This window comes from Mesoplodon bidens (assembly GCF_964165515.1).
Source record: "Mesoplodon bidens genome assembly, chromosome: 15".
NCBI lineage: Eukaryota > Metazoa > Chordata > Mammalia > Artiodactyla > Ziphiidae > Mesoplodon > Mesoplodon bidens.
Window position 1 is genome coordinate 10,411,863 of NC_138171.1, and position 17,982 is coordinate 10,429,844.

Sequence of the window (17,982 nt, forward strand, 5' to 3'; positions counted from 1 at the left end):
AAGGTTCTTCACCGAAGCTAGTGTTTATCTTTGGAGCTGGGGGTTGCCTTTTATTCTTTTAAGTGTTTTTTATCTTTATGTGCAGAGACCTCTGTCTTAAGTCACCTCAGTGTGCCTCTACGGAAGTTGGAAAGGTATAGGAAGCTACATAGATCAGACGTGCATTCAGGGTGTTTGAAACCATTCAGAACAGAGTTGCTCCCTCCACAGGGGGAGGCCACATTGGTTCTTGGGGCTGGTGACCGAGGATCAAAATGTTGAACGCAACTTGATGGTAGGTACTATTCCCTTTTCTGTTCCTAGTATGTATTCTGTACATTAGCACCGGTGATGCTGACTCCAGGGTCTCAGGAAATGCAATGGGGTGAACCATGGGGGCCGGGATGACCTGGAGGGCTGCCACCCTTCTAAAAGAGGGCCCGACCCCAGTCCTAGCCCACGTCTCCTCTCTGAAATGACGCTCAGAATTTCCAGGAGAAGCCAGAAGGCCTGACTTCCAATGTAAGCAGCTGAATCACCTGGTTTCCCTGGGACTCTGGCTGTAGAGAGAAGACAGGTGGGTTACCAGCAGCCTCTGGCAGTCTTGAGGTTATTTATTTATTTATTTAGTTAGTTGTGCTGGGTGTTAGTTGTGGCAGGCAGTCTCCTTAGTTGCAGCTTGCTGGCCTCTAAGTTGCAGCACATGGGATCCTTAGTTGTGGCATGTGAACTCTTAGTGTGGCACGCGTGTGGGATCTAGTTCCCTGACCGGGGATTGAACCTGGGCCCCCTGCATTGGGAGCACCGAGTCTTAACCACTGCGCCACCAGGGACATCCCAGTCCTGAGGTTTCTCACTAGCTTGTGACCCCTTTTATAGCCGAAGTTTCCTGTGATGGTTCAGAGACAGGAGGGGATACTTGTCTTGTACAAGTTCTTCCTCTCTTTCCAGGGACTGCCGAGAAGGGAGTTTGGGGTCAGACAAATTAGGTAGCATCTGTTTCTAGGAGACTGTAGCTGATTTCCCCTAAATCCCCTAGATTTTTATGTAGAGAATCAATTTCCTGTTCTTGGCTAAAGTACATTTTGAAATGTCTCCAGCCACCCTCAGAGTCCTCTCATTTCAAACCCAGCCGTGAACTCAGTGGTTCAAAATGAGGACGGTGTGGCCAGATGGTTGAGCTATTGCTGCAACTTCTCTGAGAAGCTGTGTAATTGGAACAAGCTTGTCTGAGCCTCAGTTTCCTCACCTATAAAATAGGGGCGATCACGTCTACTCCCTCGGCTTGTTGGGAGGTTCAGTGAAGTACAGCAAGTAAAATGCTTCAAACAGCTCCTGATGCATAGAACATTCTCGGGAAGTGTTCTCATTTTAATTAAAAAATTCTGGGGCTTCCCTGGTGGCGCAGTGGTTGAGAGTCTGCCTGCCAATGCAGGGGACACGGGTTTGTGCCCTGGTCTGGGAAGACCCCACATGCCACGGAGTGGCTGGGCCCGTGAGCCATGGCCGCTGAGCCTGTGCGTCCAGAGCCTGTGCTCCGCAACGGGAGAGGCCACAACAGTGAGAGGCCCGCGTACCAAAAAAAAAAAAAAAAATTCTGGTACTAGTGCCATTGTTGTGTGGATTACGTTTTAGCTTTTGGTAACTTTTTTCTTGATAGTAATATGTTAGAGGGAGAAATTCCTCAGGTGACTGCTGAAATAATCCATAAAATTGTATGAAGACCAAATAACCTAGTTTTTGTTGTTGTTATCAAGATGGCGATCTACATGCCATAAAATGCACAGATACTAAGTTTTCAGTTCACTGTGTGTTGACATTGGTCAGCACCCATGTCAACACCACCTTGGTCAAGACCATCCCACCACCCCGGAAAGTTCCCTCTTGCCCCTCTCCAGTCAGCCCCCTCCCCAACCAGAGGGAACGGCTTTTCTGATTTTTCTCATAATTTTGCTTTAGTAAATCTATTTTTGACATACAACTTTATAGAAGAGTCTTAGCCCCTTCAGAATTTCAAGTCCGTTCACCCTCACCACCTCTGATTTCCTTACAAGCTCAGAAACCGCACCCCCTCTCCCATTCAAGCCTCTTTCTCAGTACCTGTGGCTCTTAAGGACCTCCGAAGTTGGACGGGTGGAATTTATTTCTGGACTACATTTGCAGCTCTTTGTAAAGCAGTTTCTAGTTTAAGACGTGGCACGTCCCCTGGGATTGATGAGGACCGTGTGTGTGTGTGTGTGTGTGTGTGTGTGTGTGTGTGTGTGTGTGTGTGTGTGTGTGTGTGTGTGTGTGTGTGTGTGTGTGTGTGTTTGGGGGTCATAGATACGGTGACTTAGGAGCAGGTATTTATTTGTAGCTGGGAGGTTAGCGCCTCCTGTCTTTGTGATGAGCACACACTTTCCATTAACATCAATGGGATTTAGCCAGGCCCACGCAGAGAGAAATAGAAACTGGAACATTTGAAAAAACAAACAACAAAAAACGTGGGTTATGGCCCAGAACAAAACAGCAGCCTGGGGGAGGGGGTGGGGATTCTGCAAACAGGCCGTGCTTTTCCAGAATGGGTTTTCTCTCACCTCTGTATGTGGTCTGGTTATGCATTTTTTTTCTGAAATGTACCAGTTTTGCTTTGGCTTCAGTGTGTACTTTACATCTGAGTGGAAACAGGAGTAATCCTTTGATTGTAAAGATGTGTGGGCCTTTGGAGGAGTGTCACAGAGCAGCACATCTCTGGCTAAATTTACATAAGAGATTTGAAGTCCTTTGAATCTAACTTAATATATTGCATGGGATAAACAGTATGAAGATGAAAGCCTCAAAGAATTCACTACTGCTAACCTTGGGGCGATTGTGCTCTCTGCATTAAAAAAAAAAAAAAAGACTTTAAAAGGAGGGGTGACAAGTGTATTTTGTAAGAAAAAATGAATAACGGTTCTTGCCTTTATTGATACAAGAGGAAAAATCCAGATGAAAATAGATTCTAGATATGGGTGACTCACATACCTGTGAGTATAACCTCTGTACCAGGTTTTATGAGTTGGGGTATCTGACTTGGGAAGGTAAGGCAGTTTAAAATTTTCTTTTTATGAGTGTGTACATACGCAATTAATACTTTAAGATGTTTTCTTTATAGAAGTTTAAAACATTACAGGAAAGACTGAAGTCCCCATCCCATCTTAGCCCCTTACCTTGCAGAGGAATCTAACCAATAGTTGAGGATGGTGGAAAATCTTTAGCAGTATAGGAGAATCTTTGTTGGTGTTTATTTGAACAGTGTTACATTGTTATGTTCCGGAAAGTTAATTTCCCTACTGACAGGTCAATACAAACAGGGATGCATTTCACTTTGGGTCCTGGTGGCCCATCTTACTGGTTCCACCTACCCAGGTTTCTCCAGGGGCAGAACATTGTGGCAGTTAAGACGCTGGAACTAGATCCCCTGCATTATCACTTAGGAGCAAGCTTATTCAACCTGTGTGTCTCAGTTTCTTCACGGGTGGTGTGGTGATCTCAGCCACGAACTGCACTAAGGGGTGGAAAGCACTTTGAACGGCGCCTGGCACGTGGCGAGTGAGCTGCAGACGTCAGAGGTCACCATCACTCAGCCCTCACCTGTGGACGGACGGTTCTGGGGTTTCTGTGTTTTTCACTCTTAGGAACCCTGTGGTGGTGGTGACTGGGGACGTCCCTGTACACGTGTGTGTCAGTGAGAGTTTTTCCGTCGCATGAGATTCAGAGAAGTGGGCTTGCTGGGGCTTCTGCACTTGGAATAATTAGCAGGCCCTGCCCTGCTGCCCTCAAGTGGCCTCTGGCCTTTTCTGTCCCCGGCCCCAGGAGAGGAAGGTGGCTTCCACCAGGGCTCACCCTCTCTCTGTCTCTGTGCAGGGCTTTGTGCTGGCCGTCACCATCATCCGGGAGGCAGTGGAGGAGATCCGATGCTACGTCCGCGACAAGGAAGTCAACTCGCAGGTCTACAGCCGGCTCACAGCGAGAGGTCAGCCTCCTGGCCCCAATGGGTCCACTTCCTGCAGCAGGGCCCCCGGTGTGTCGGGGGGTGGCCCACAGGGTTGCAACTCAATCATGGGCCGCTGACAGTCAGGGAGCAGAGTTCAAGGCCCGGGGCCGGCGGGTGTGGGGGTGCGCCGTGGCAGGGCAGTCACTCGTTGCCGGCACAAGGGAGGCCAGCGTCTGCCCCAGGGCCTGGGGTTACTCCAGCCCCATCCCTGGGCTGCCACTGCCCTCTTAGAGCCAGTCCTGTCATCTGACTTGTGCCTCATCAACCTGGAGTTTAATTCTGTGGGCTTGACATCCTCCCACACAGGTTTCCAAGGCAGTGCAGCTTTAAAAGATACTCTTTCAACATTACAAAACTAATGTTACAGCTTTGCAATGTGAGTTTTTAAGAAGGCACCAGACTTAATATAATAAAAGCTGCATCTGTGAAGGTTTCTTTGAAGGCATCTTATAAATCCTCAAAACGGAAGAGTGACTAATTCTGACCCAAAGAGAAATTACTAGGTAACCTTTAATTTGAATTTTTGAAATGGTGGAATTTTTAAAACCTGCTCAAACACACGGTTGAGAACCCACAAAACAACCCAGCCAATGTCGACTTCTGTTTCCAACTACAAATTCTACCTAGATTTCCTGTAAGGTTGTATTCAGACTTGAGAGAATGTTACCTAAAGTTCCCGAAGATTCCTGATCCAATTCAGGGATTAATAATGTTTTAGGAGTGGCCGAGGGGAATAAAAACTGTGGTTTGCCTTCAGGAAATTGAGAATTCAGAAGGAGATAAGATAGATGCCCAAGGGACCTTGCAGCCAGCCAGGTTGTGAACTGCTTTACGTTAAGTGCGTTAGTCTTCTGAGGAAGCAGTCCGTCCGTGGTTTCAGGGGTTTGAGTAGAATTTTCCTTCTCGGAAAAATGTTGGAGAAATTTATTTAAGGCTCCCAATTTTTTTAAAAAAGTATAATCCTGTGAGGGCATGAACGTATCTTGTTTTAATGCATTGAAATAGATTTTCATGGTTGGTGGTCTTAAAAAGTTGCAAGTCTCTGGGAGGAGAGGGGATTTAGAGTTGGTATAGAAATGCTTTCTTATTGCTAAACTACTGTATTTAGGACGTTTTGCTACCTAAAGAAAGAAAACCCAGCGTAGTCTTTGCAGAGGCAGGTGGCTTGGGCCTTCCATGTGGGTAATCAGAAGCCCCCTCCGGAGTCTGTTTTTTTGTGGTTTGTGTATATTAAATACTCCCTTAATAACATATTCTGACGATAACATGTAAAATGCTTGGCAACCGACAAAAGCCCCATCGAGAGGGTGCGGTGGGTCTATTTAGAGCTCAGGAGGAGGGGCCCTGGGATCCCATTCATTCAGCCATCCAGGCTCCAGGCCTTCTTTGGTTCTTTTCATATTGCAATTGCTTTTCCTGTGAGTGATTTTTCTGGCCTCCCCTGCAGACCCGACCCCCTTCTCAGCCCCTGCTTTAGCTTCCCTCCGTTCTTGAAAAGATCCTGAGGAGAACTGGCAGATGGCTGTAGCATTAAAAACTTGTCTTCCTTTGTGGGTCTCCTTCTGTGGCCCGTGGTTTCCATTGTCATGCCAATCCAACAGTAGGGGAAGACCTAGCCGAGTTCTGAATATTAACCCAGACCCTGGCTCGGCCATTTGTTTTGAAAGCCCCAAAAAGGCACCGAAGAAAATGGTCAGCCTGGAAAGTGAAGGAGGGGAGGTTAGTTATCTGATACACTGTGGGGGGAAGGGCACAAGTAAGAAGCCCAAACTGGAGGATTTCAGAGAGGGGAAGAGAAAGAAGCCTTTTTTTTTTTACCTTACCATTCGATGATTTAATAATATTTTCTTGAGTGAGGCTTTTCACCAAGATCTTCATTTAGTAAGTTCAAAAGCAAAGGGAAACAGATATGTGTATGTATATCCACGCAGGACTGTTTTCTCTTTTTACCCTATGGCATCTTAAAATGTACTTTTCAACACTGTTTTTGGAGTTCAAAAAAGTTTGGAAACCAAAATATCGAGTCCTTGATCAAGAGATTATAAGCCATTATACTTATCTGCATTCTGCATCATTTCCTGTTTAATAATAGCAGTACTTGTACTAATATAGTTAAATATTTGGGGGAGTGGGTGATAACTTCTAACTAGCAAAATAGTTGCAGAAATCATGTGGAAAACTCCTATTCGCCTTCACCCGGATTCATCAGTTGTTAAGCTTTTGCCTTTTTCATCCTTTCCCCTCACTCTCTCTAAGCCCTTGGAGAATTAAGTTGCCTACACGATGCCCTTTTAACCTGTAAATACATCAGCGTTGAATTCCTAGTAGGATGTTCTCCTTACATAACACAGTATAATTACAAAATCAGGAGATTTATCATTACATTACTATTAATCTCATCTATACTTCTTACCCAGAATTCGCCGTTTGTTCCTAAAATTTTTTTTATAGCTTTTTTCTTTTTCTTGTCCAGGAGCCAGGACAGGTTTGCCTTTTGCATTTAGTTGTCCTTTCTCCCTAATCTCCTCTAACTTGGCGGAGTTCTCCGGATTTCTTTGTTATGACCTTGACATTTTTGAAAAGGACAGGCCAGTTTTAGGCCAGTTACTTTGTAGCTTGTCCGTCAATGCGTGTTTGCTCGAGGTCTCAATGAGATTCACAGCAATGCAGGAATTTATGTCGTTTTAAGAATGCCAGCGGCACAGATCCTGGGATGTTACCCAAGTTGTAGAGGCATTATGTTAATCGAATTGAACAAGTTTCGAACTTGGAGGAAAAAAATTGATTTTAAACAAGTGAATTAAAAACTCTGGAAATAAGAAATTCACCATTGGGAGAAAAAAATGGATGATCTTTTTTTTTTTAATTGCTGCTTCCAGTGGTTTAGATCATCTTATATCATTCAAGGTGTGCCTAAAACAACACATCAGTGGATTAGTTTTAAATGTAATTGTCATAGTTTAATAAGAAGTATTTGAAGTATTTGAATATTGATAATAAAATTAGCCTACATGTAGAAATGACCTTTTATTCATTCTTCAAGGATGTTTGAAACTCCATCACTTTCCAAAGTCTGTGATAGGTTTCTGTATTACAGAGATAAACTTGAGGGGCTGGGACTTCGGGAAATTAATAGTCCAGCAAGGTATCCAGGCACGTAAAGTGGATGATTACAAAATGTAACTAGTAGTTATACTTTAGTGGCATGAGTGTTGTGGTCCTTATAAAGAATATCCCCTTTCGTGACCACCACGTTCCTGGTTCTGAGCACAGTGCCTGGTGGTTGAGGAGAGTAGTGGTTCTGCGTCTGTGCTCTGCCTGGATTCAAGAGTCCTGCTTCTGCCTGCCCCCCTGCTGTGGGGACAGATCCCTTAATCTGTCAGTAAATTGGGGATAATAGTGCCTACCTTAGAGAGTTGCCGTAAATATAACTCTTGCATGAGAAAAATTTAGCACTGTGCTGGGATTTGGTCTGTGCCCAAGAAAGGCAGTGCTGGTGGTATTGTAGCAGGGGTTCATTAAATATTGGTGGGTGAGTTAATGGAGGTATGAGCCAGAGGTTATGGGAGGTTACGAGAGCCCATCAGAGAGGAGCTGATGATGTCTTCCCAGAAGAGGTGACCTGCATCCTGAGTCTTCCAGGTTGGAAGAAAGCAGCACTGGCTTTATGATTGGTGGTGCTGAATGCAAAATGAACACTTGGGGCCCCTGTTCAAAAATTATTCAAGATGGCGGCAGCAGAGCATGAAACCAAGTAATGGCCCCTTCTGAGTGCAGGGCCCTGTGCCTTTACAGGAATCACATGCCCATGAAGTGTTCCTGGTAAAGAGTTCTCCAAAGGTCACAGGCTGGGATGGCTAGAAGTGTGGGGTACAGAACCCCAGGTTCTGGCTCCATCTTGTTCTTCCCAATTCCGCCTTGTTTCCAGAGCCTCTCCTTCCTGGGAAAATAGAAGAAAAAAACATATTGGCCAGTGAAGACCTGAGACTCTGGGAAAGTTTATTCTGTGATCCAGGAATCTGTAATCAAGGCATGCTACAGGGAGAAGGTGGCATTGGAACTGTTTGAAAAACGCTGTCCAGAATGGGAAGCAGGAGAGAAAAAAAGAAAGATTTACCTACTATAAGCCAGCCAGGTGCTGGACAAGGTCTGGTCTGTAATTATTTTAAACAGCCTTATGGAGGTAGCTTTTACCTATGGGGAACTGAGGCTCGTAGAGGTTAAGTATTGTGTCTGAGATGATGTAGCTAGTTAAGGGGTAGAGCTTGATGTGAACCCCGGCTTGTCTGAATGTAAAACCTTAGCCTATAAGTCTAGGCTCCACTCTGTGCCTGGAGCTGAGGCTCACACTTTCCCATAGAATATCTCAACGATTGCCATGGCGTTCAGGCTTAATACATATGCTACAGGAGGGCTTCTAGATTTAAGTCCATTTTAAAACACTTCTTTTTTAATTGAAGTGTAGTTGATTTACAATGTTGTGTTAGTTTCTGGTGTATAGCAAAATGATTCAGTTATACATATATATGCATTTTTTTTCATATTCTTTTCCATTCTGGTTTATTACAGGATATTGAACATAGTTCCTTTTGCTGTACAGTAGGACAAAACACATTTCTGAGTCCAAAGAAATCAATCCAGCCCCCTCATTCTGAGATGAACAAACTGTTGAAAGCCAAGTAGGAATGATGCTTTTAGATAAATAAGCATCCCCTCTCCTCCTACTTGGAATCCACATTTAAACCTGATCAGAGACTTGAGAGGTTCTTATTGGACTTTTATGGGTTCTATGACTTTAATTGTAGAGCTGTCTTTCCAAATTAATAGCATTCAGTGGCACTGCAAACACCAAAGCCGAAGAAGAGAGGGTCTTGAAGTAGTAACAGACCCAGCAAAACTTTGTTTTGTTACTTGAAAGATTTGGATTGGGTCAGGAAAGAGTCATTAGTCAAGGAATTATTTTTCTTTATCCTTGTCCTTACCAAACCAAAACTTTACTTCTGGAGGGGGAATCTGCCTTGCTTATCACAGGTAGTAAGGGCAGTTGGATTTGCATTTTTACCAGATGAATTCCAGGGGTCTTCATACCAGGAATGTTTTCTCAGACTAACTTGTGATCAAGGGCTAAATGAAGCAAGTGGATAATTAGCCTTGAAGGAAAGTGCAAACAGAAGCATAATTAACACAATTGCTGATGCTTCTTTCCTGCTGGGGACATCTGGGCACATGGTGAACCGTAAGTTGTAAGCCAAAGGTCTGTGCAAAGTGGAGAGACTCCCTCTTATTTTCAGCTTTTTAGTACATATGTGGTGTAAAAAACGGAATGGATATCTTTCCTCTTCTCCAGTTCTTTTCAGATTGTTCTCCGCGCTGCTCTGTTCACCCTTTCCCAGTTACAGAATAACCTCAAGGATCTCACTTCCATTTGAGAGTGATATCTTTTTTTCAATTTAGTTCAGAATCCACTTTGCACCATTATTTAGGATTGCAATTAATATGACTAAAATTTGAGGTCTAAGGACACACATGTGTTTCTTTTAGGGCGTTGTATTCCGTTGGAGTTCATCAGGAGGAGGTAGGATAGTGCAGGGAACATGTGTTCATTAATGGGGAGTTGTTTAGCTAATAATTAGCTAAAGGAAAACGCTGTATTCTTAAACACAAGTACCGTTTGTTTTCAAGGTATGAACTCTCTTCAGACTTAGGATAACACTAAAACTGCTTTATACTTTTTTAAAAGATGAGGGTTACAGTGATGGTCTTTAAAAAAATTTTTATTTTAGTGAAGTATAGTTGATTTACAATGTTGTGTTAGTTTCTGGTGTACAGCAAAGTGATTCAGTTGCATGTATATATATACTCTTTTTCATGTTCTTTTCCACTGTGGTTTCTTACAGGGTATTGAATCTAGTTCCCTGTGCTATACAACAGGACCTTGTTGCTTATCCATTCTATGTATAATAGTTTGCATCTGCTCAATGATGGTCTTTTTGATATCACTGCCGCAGAAGTACTGCAAAGGTCTTTACCGAGGATCTCAAATACAGCTCAGTAAGCAAAGCATTCCCCTTCCCAGGCTTTCCTCATTAAGATTCAGAGCATTAGCTTTTACAAGTCTTAAAATAGGTCTTGCCAAACACTTCCCCATAATTCTCTGACAGATGTGAAGTTTGTTATTTCAGACCCATAAGGTTCCTTTTATTCTTTCAAACTACTCAATTTGACTTTATTACAAATTGCTGGTGAACTGATCTATTGTCTAATTAAAAAAAAAAAAAAAACCCTGAAAAAAAAATCTCACATGCAAATTGCACTGTTATCTTTCCCAAAAGGTATTTCCCCCCTGCCGGGGGTGTTGGCCTATTTCATCATTATTGGGCACCAGAAGCAGGGAAGGGCCATTTATGTATTTATTTTAAAAGCCTCTGTTGGGTATACACTTGTTACATTTAAATTTCAGCCTTTCTTTTTAAAGTTCCCGCTAATTTAAACAAAAGCCCCAGGAAGTGGCCCGTGGAATTTATAATAATACTCTTCCACCCTTTGCCTGTTTTCAAATAACAGTCTTTTCTTAGGCTTTGGGGAATGCAGACAACCTGAACGGAATATGAAAATTTCAACTTTAAACCTATGAACTCTGCCGGGTCTGCAAAGGCGTTTTCGTGTCAAGCCCAGGAAATGTACACATGCTGTAGAATTTACAACTCATCACTGTCACAGTCAGATTAGAGTTCGAGTTAAAGAGTTATACATTAACCAGGGTTAGTGCATGGAGCTTGCTGCTAAAGACCTGCAAAGGCAATCAATGTCCTGCAGGCACAATGAAAAATAGAAGTATAGCTGGAGGTGTTTGGAGGTCAAAAAATTGGCCCACACGTACTAGTGCTCTGGAATTTACTTCTTTTTTTTTTGGGGGGGGGCTGTTCTTCAGTGTGACTGAATTGTCATTTGCTTGTTTCGACTCAAGGGAAACATCTGGTTTCTCTCTGCAGTATAGACAAACTGCCCTTATTCTGAAGCTCTCATCCATGAAAAGCATGGTTTGGGCTCAGTGGGTTTGCTTATGAAAGGCTCGGGGGTCCATCTCTGCAGAAATAAACAGCTCTAGTAATTGGAAGTTTGTTCCCCGTTATAAACTCTAGCGCAGAGGTGACCTGGGTGAAGTGGTGGAGCTGAACGGGATGCATTTATTTTATAGAAGGCGTTTTATGATTTAGGATGTGTCCGGCAGAGAATCTGCCACTTAAACCTGTGAAAAATCTCTTACCCAGCTTCTGTAGAGTTTCTGCAAAGATATGTAAGAATCCCAGAGCCTAGAGGTGGGAGATTGGGTGTGACAGGGTCCAAAAGAAAAAAGAGGTCTGGGGGGCAAAGTGAGGAGTTCTGTGGCTTCAGATCTTAGACCACGGCCGGATCTTCCTGTGCACTTTATAAAGAAGATAACGTGAATGGGCATTATTACTCCTGTTCAGGACCAGCTATGTAATTTGTGGGACTCAGTGTAAAATGAAAATACGGGATCGCTTGTTTAAAAGTTATTAAGAATTTGAAGATGAAAACAGTAGGTCATTCACCCAAGGGTGAGGGGATCTATGTGAATACACAGGTCACATGCCCATGGGTTGGACTCTGCTTCTAGAAGTTTTAGGAATCTCTAGGGTAGATCTCACACACACACACACACACACACACAAAGTAGGAGTGCTTGGGAAGTATGTCTGCTAACTTCTCAGTGGGGTGTTGGGAGAGAATTTTCTTCTAACCAGATAATGGACTGCAGGGAGACCTCCTCTCGCTTGAGGTAGGTAATACTCACTGTTCGTGTGTTATTTTTCACGTCTCGTACTCTTCTGCTAGGAAGACGGGAGCTCTGCCACCGTGAAAATGTTTCTTGTTCTCTTTTTTGCGAGAATCTTGGTAGAAAACTCAGAACAGTGGTTCACGTAAGGTTAGAAATTATGTGTTTTGGGCCCTTTCCACAATCTTCAGAGTCTTGTCGTTCTGGAAGTTAATCCCAGCCACTGCGTGCTCAGCTCTTCTGACTCTGGTCCTCTTTCTCTCCTGCCCCAGCGGTGCCTTCCCTGCCTCCTCGTGGGCTTCTTAGAGAGGGGCGTTTCATTTGGACGTCGGCAGCCAAAACCCCAGTAAATGTTGGAATCGAAATACTGGTCTCTGCTTCCCCTTCTCTTTCTTTCCTGCCGCTTTTCCTCCTTTCATTCTTATGGTTTTAATTTGTCTTTTCTTGTTCAGAACGCACAGGTGCACAGACACATGCTACATGTGTGTTCTGTGTGCAGGCCTGAGCTACACATTTTTGATCACCCAAAAACGGTCGTGCGGCCCGAAAAGTCCAAATATATGGTCCGGACCGTGCGTTGGCTCGATAGAGCGAGTGAATCTGAGGGTCTCCCTGTGTGGAACCTGCAAAGCTGAGGCTCATCCCTGCCAAACACTAAAATGCTAATGAGGGGGCCGGGGCTGAGAAACCCCAGTGACCTCAGGGTGGTGTGGCCCCCGCTGCCCTCCTCCTGAGATGGAGCCGGTTACAGTAGGAGGGCTTGTCGGAGGGATCGGCCTACTGGGTTTAGTCAGAAACTGCTCTGCAAACAGCGGATTAAAGGGTTTTTGTTGAGCTAGAGCAGATGGACAGAGAGGTAGAGTTCAACTTAACTGATCGTGAATCAGGACCCCACCGTGGGAGGGAAAAATCTGGGCCTGGTCACTTAAAAGTTTGAGCTAATTTAATTTATTATATCTTTTTCTTATTGGAAGAGCACCTCATGTTTATTATAAGAAAATTGTCGTGAAGAATTTAGAAAGCATTGTTGCCAAAGAAAGGGATAAATCTCCTCTGTCCCTAGAAGGAATCACCCTTAACCCTTTTAGTGTAATCCTCCTGATTGTGTCCTTTGTCTCGCTAACACACACATATATCCATATGCAGCTGTTATTTAATAAGAGGTATAACAGTGCTCTTCCTAGGGTTAGATATTAAGAGCACACTTGTGAGTAGGTCTTGAAGATCAGAGCACAGGCTCAGGGACGGTTTGGGTCAGGCCACCAGCATAAATTTCAGTAACAAAACCAAAGACAACGTGTAAATTTATGTACGGGAAAGTTGGGGTGAGCTCGGGCGAAGGAAAAGCTCACAGGCTCGGGGTGGGGGGCACGATGAATTCACGATCTTCCATCGAGGAAGGCTTTGATAAGCTGTCCAGAGAGGGCAGTGTATCTGTGTGCATTTTTCCTGGTGCCCCCTCATTGGGCAAGAAGAATTGTTCAGGTTGGAAGGGAATTCGCGTGGAGCCCGCTCTTCATTCAGCCATTTCTAATGAGCTGACTCTTAGGACTCGCCGATGTTCTCCATTCCCTCTGCCAATATATCGACACAACGAACGCTTGAGGCTAGTGGGTCCCGAGGATGCCCAGGCTCAGGCCATTGGGTTGAATTCGTGCTTTATGAAAGCAAGGCCCCATCAGATGCTCCCTTCCTAGGCGGAGAGAGTCTAGCCGTCCTCAGAGCCACCTGCCACGTGTCTTCTAGAAGTCGTCCGTGTTCAAGAGCTTCCCTTTTAGCACCAGGTCTTCTCACTGTTACCATGACAAAATTTAAATAAGTACAAACATTAGTTAAAAGTCAAACCCTGTGGAACCCCTTAGAAAGAGTTGTTTCAGTTGAAGTCATTGGAATGCTTTGAAACATCTCATTTAGTGGTGAACTACTAAAAAGACCCATGGCATTAAATGATGTGAAAAGTGTATGATAAGATAACTTGCGTTGGGCACCAGTTCCTAGTGGGTGAGTGGTGGGTGTTTGTTGGAGGAGTGAGTCCACGGTGGGGGACAGCAGATTCAGAACTCCCAGGTCACCTTTGCTCTGGGGCATATACTTTGTCAAGGAGGACTGAGAATCATCATTATTTTCTCTCTTGGCTGAACATTTGTAAGTTAAACGGGCTTATTACGAGACGCCAAAAACATGGAGATTTTTATGGGGTTGCTCCCTTGTGTGGGAATTTGATCCGTCACCAGAATAAAGACCCGTGTCCTCCACAGGCTTATTTATGGGGCGCTGGACCACCTGGCCCCCCAAGCCCTTCATTTTCTGTTCCGTGTGATGCTTTCTGCCTTGTTAAAGGAATTTCATCCTGTGGCCACACAGATACATGTGCTACGCATGTACATCACTGTCTCCCATCTCATGCCTTCCTTTTTCCTGATGCTGGTAACCAGTATCCTTCACCTGGTTAATTCTGACCTCAGCTCTCCTGTAAAGCATTTGTTGATACCTCCCCGTACCCCAGCCCGTTCGTTCATTATTTGTCTCTTGCCTCCTTCCTGCCACTGGAGTGGGAGTCCCATGCATCCCACCCTTAGAACACCTGGCCTCCAGCAGACATTCAGTTAAGGGGGCTTGAATGTGGAGTGAGTAGTCACGAGCCTTCTGGGTGCCGGGCACTGTTCTTGGTCCTCCTTCAGTGGGGGAGGTCTCCTTTTCTGCTCCCTTTGCATACTGGACTTACTCCCATCCTTTCACACACTATTTTGCACTAACAGCATTTGTCTTGCTGTCTTTCTCACCAGCTCATGGGTTTGCAGGCTACAGTCAGTGGGCCAAATTCAGCCCACCATCTTGGCTCAGGAGCCAAGAACATTTTTACATTTTAAAATATAAATATACAAAGACTCTTTGCCTTTGGGGAGAAGAGTTGTTGGGAGAGTTGAGATTGTCCATTGGCTGCAAAACCTGAACTGTCTACCCTCCTGCTCTGTATAGGACACGTTTGTTGACGCCCGCATGAGACTATGAGCTTTCTTTTAGGACAAGGGGACTGTCTTTGATCTTCGAATTCCTAGAACATGGCACTTGAGTAAATGTTTTTTGAGTTGAACCGAAGTCCCTCTTTTTTATTCCATCCTCTGGAGTCAGATGAGGGTTTGAATCTTGGTGCTGACCTGGTTTAACTGTGAGACTAGGGGAAGGTGGGGCCTCTCTGAGCCTACTTTCTTTGTCTGAAAACTGGAGCTAATATATTTTTCTGGTGGCCTTTGAGAGGAGCAGGTGAAGCCATCAGGATGTCAATATCTATACAGCGCTTAGCACGGTGTTAGTGTTAGCTGTTATTGTTTATCCAGATAAACATCCAGCCAAAGTTATGTGATCTGATCATAATCATATAAACTGCACTATAGAACAATCGCAGATTTAAGAAGCGTCAGTCCTTTTGGGTTATCCGCTTTCTCTTTGATGGTGTTGGGAATTAAGTGTTGACCTTCTGTCCATGGATCTGACTCTGAATTTTCTTCCCCATTTCTGTGTGTGTGTGGGTGTGTGTGTGGGTGTGTGTGAGGTTGAATCTTTTATGGTGCTGATTTAGAATAGCTTCTAAGGTGCCGTTAAGACAGATCTTACTTGAGTGAGTCATTCCAGTGCTCCGCAAAACAGGGATTCATTTTTGGAGCGGCCTCTGTGGTAGGCGAACCTTGTCTCGGAGAGACAGGAGATGCCGCTGCCGGGCTCAGGGGCACGTGCGTCTGGGTCCGCAGGCTCGCGGACGCCCTGCAGAGGTACGCAGACTTGGAAGGACTTCAGATGTGATGTATCTGGGCCTGTTTCTTTGCAGGGACGGTGAAAGTGAAGAGCTCCAGCATCCAAGTTGGAGATCTTATCATCGTGGAGAAGGTGAGGGGGTCTCGCGGCTCCTGACGGCTGCCGCGTGGGCGCGTGGGAGAGGGACGTCATTGCCCCCACTTCACGAATCCCGATGCGACGTGTGATTCGTGTATCTGGTGGCCGAACTGGACCTTTGCTTTCTGGGATTCTACCCAGAAGCTTTGCCTGGGGGAGAAACATCTGTTTCCCATGAGACACACACACACAGAATATCTTTTTCATGGTTTCTGTGTGCTTCTTAGCCAGAAATCCAAGTTACAAACACAATTCCAAGGTTTGATTTCCTATTTGATGTGCTTGTTGTTTTGGAGTCTTCTTTTTTTTTTTTTTTTTTGCGGTACGCGGGCCTCGCACTGTTGTGGCCTCTCCTGTTGCGGAGCACAGACTCCGGACGCGCAGGCTCAGCGGCCATGGCCCACGGGCCCAGCTGCTCCGCGACATGTGGGATCCTCCCCGGACCGGGGCACGAACCCGCATCCCCCGCACCGGCAGGCAGACTCTCAACCACTGTGCCACCAGGGAAGCCCTGGAGTCTTCTTTTAAACCCATCATAATAAAGTTTTTCCTAGAAGTCTGCTGGCTGCATAAGCACATAAAAATATTTGTCGGGCTTCCCTGGTGGCGCAGTGGTTGAGAGTCCGCCTGCCGATGCAGGGGACACGGGTTCGTGCCTCAGTTGGGGAAGATCCCACATGCCGCAGAGCGGCTGGGCCCGTGAGCCATGGCCGCTGAGCCTGCGCGTCCGGAGCCTGTGCTCCGCAACGGGAGAGGCCACAACAGTGAGAGGCCCGCGTACTACAAAAAAAAAAAAAAAAAAAAAATTTGTCATTTACCTCTTGAACAATTTTGGCTCACATTTTTTGACTTAAATAACATTGTGCTTCTCTGTCATTTTATGGGGAGTAGGGGTTAAGTGGACCATGAGAACAGTAGAAAGGCCCCAAATGCATTTTTAAAGATAGCGCTGTCGATATGTTTGTTACTCCAGCACTCATACCTTTTCTTACTGTGTATGTTTGGGAGGTGTTGGATTTTGGGGGTGGCCCTAGAGAGTCTTGGAATCATTTGATTAGAAAAGGATTGCATCTTAACTTGTTTCTTCAGGAAGTGAACTATGCTCTTTTAAAAGGATTAAATCCAAGAGCTCACAGTTGATTTGGGGTAAAGTGAAGCTCTCCTGGGTGGCAGCTCAGAAGGACCCACACAAACTGCTTTATGTTATGATATACCTGCCTGTTCACAATTACATGAGGCCCGCTGTTGGCTTCCCTCTTTTTTTGAGAACGGCTTTTGTTGCTTCTTGCTACTTGACTTCCTTATTAAAATTCTACTCGAAGCCAAACATCAAGCCGGAAAATTGGTAGAAGCAGAAAGCGTGAGCCAAGTGTATGTATGTCTGTAGTTTCAGCAGACAGCCTGGAAGAACGCCAGCTAGGGGAGCAGGCTTTGGGCTCCCGGGTCCTCTGGCTGCAATTTCAGGAGATAATGGTTGGATTCGCCAGAAAACTAGAAGCTCTCTTTCCGAGATAAGATTTCAATAGGAGATTAGTAACATAACGGCAGTGTGCAGGAGTTCTCAGATTCAAAACGGAATAAATCCCCAGATCTGTCTTTGACAAAGGCAGACACTTAAAAGAGGCTGTGGGTTTGGGTTGCTCCCAGCCCCACCGAGGGGGCGGGGGCCTGGGGATGGAAACCTCACACAGGGGCATTCACGGTAACAGTCTTTCTGTTCATAACGCAGAACCAGCGGGTCCCTGCTGACATGATCTTCCTGAGGACATCAGAAAAAAACGGTAAACATCTGGGATCAATTTTGAAAATAACCATTAACCTTTCAGTGGTAATTTGGCAAAATAATCATTTGAAAATGTAACAGAAGTAGATGATCATTTTGGAGCCATGGAGGCAAATCAAGAACGTTTCTTTTCATAGAGCAGTCCTTAAAAAAAAAAAAAAAGGTTTTTGGTGCGTGCAGGTCAACAGATTTTGATCATAGCAAAGATAGTCGGACCCGTGCTGAATCCCAGCTGGGAAAGTCACACACAGTGGCTGTGCTTTTCCCCGCTGGGCTGCATTAAGCTCAACCGCAGGAGTTGGCAGGACTGGGAAGCGTGTCGAACAAACAGAAGCAAACAGAAACTCCTCTGAGAAAATACTGGGAGAGCGTCATGAGACGGGGCGGTAGAGAAGCTGGGGGGAGAGGTGGGGTAGGTGGCCTTTCCCCGCCTTGGCTCACGAGTGGTGGGGCCGTAGTCACCCCTGCCCATCGATTCATTTGTCGTTACAGCCTATTTGCCTGAGTGAACCTCTC

The 17,982-nt window shown here is 45.1% G+C and overlaps 1 protein-coding gene across 2 annotated transcripts in view; it reads left to right on the plus strand.

The window, feature by feature from the left end:
* The window catches only part of ATP9A (ATPase phospholipid transporting 9A (putative)), a 134,980-nt gene that overhangs the window by 34,479 nt on the left and 82,519 nt on the right, over window positions 1-17,982 (plus strand). For both annotated transcript variants that reach the window (XM_081255888.1, XM_081255889.1), the window contains exons 4-6: window positions 3,865-3,973; window positions 15,619-15,677; window positions 17,413-17,464. In XM_081255888.1, the coding sequence (XP_081112014.1) occupies window positions 3,865-3,973; window positions 15,619-15,677; window positions 17,413-17,464 (220 nt within the window). The remainder of the gene's footprint in view (window positions 1-3,864; window positions 3,974-15,618; window positions 15,678-17,412; window positions 17,465-17,982) is intronic.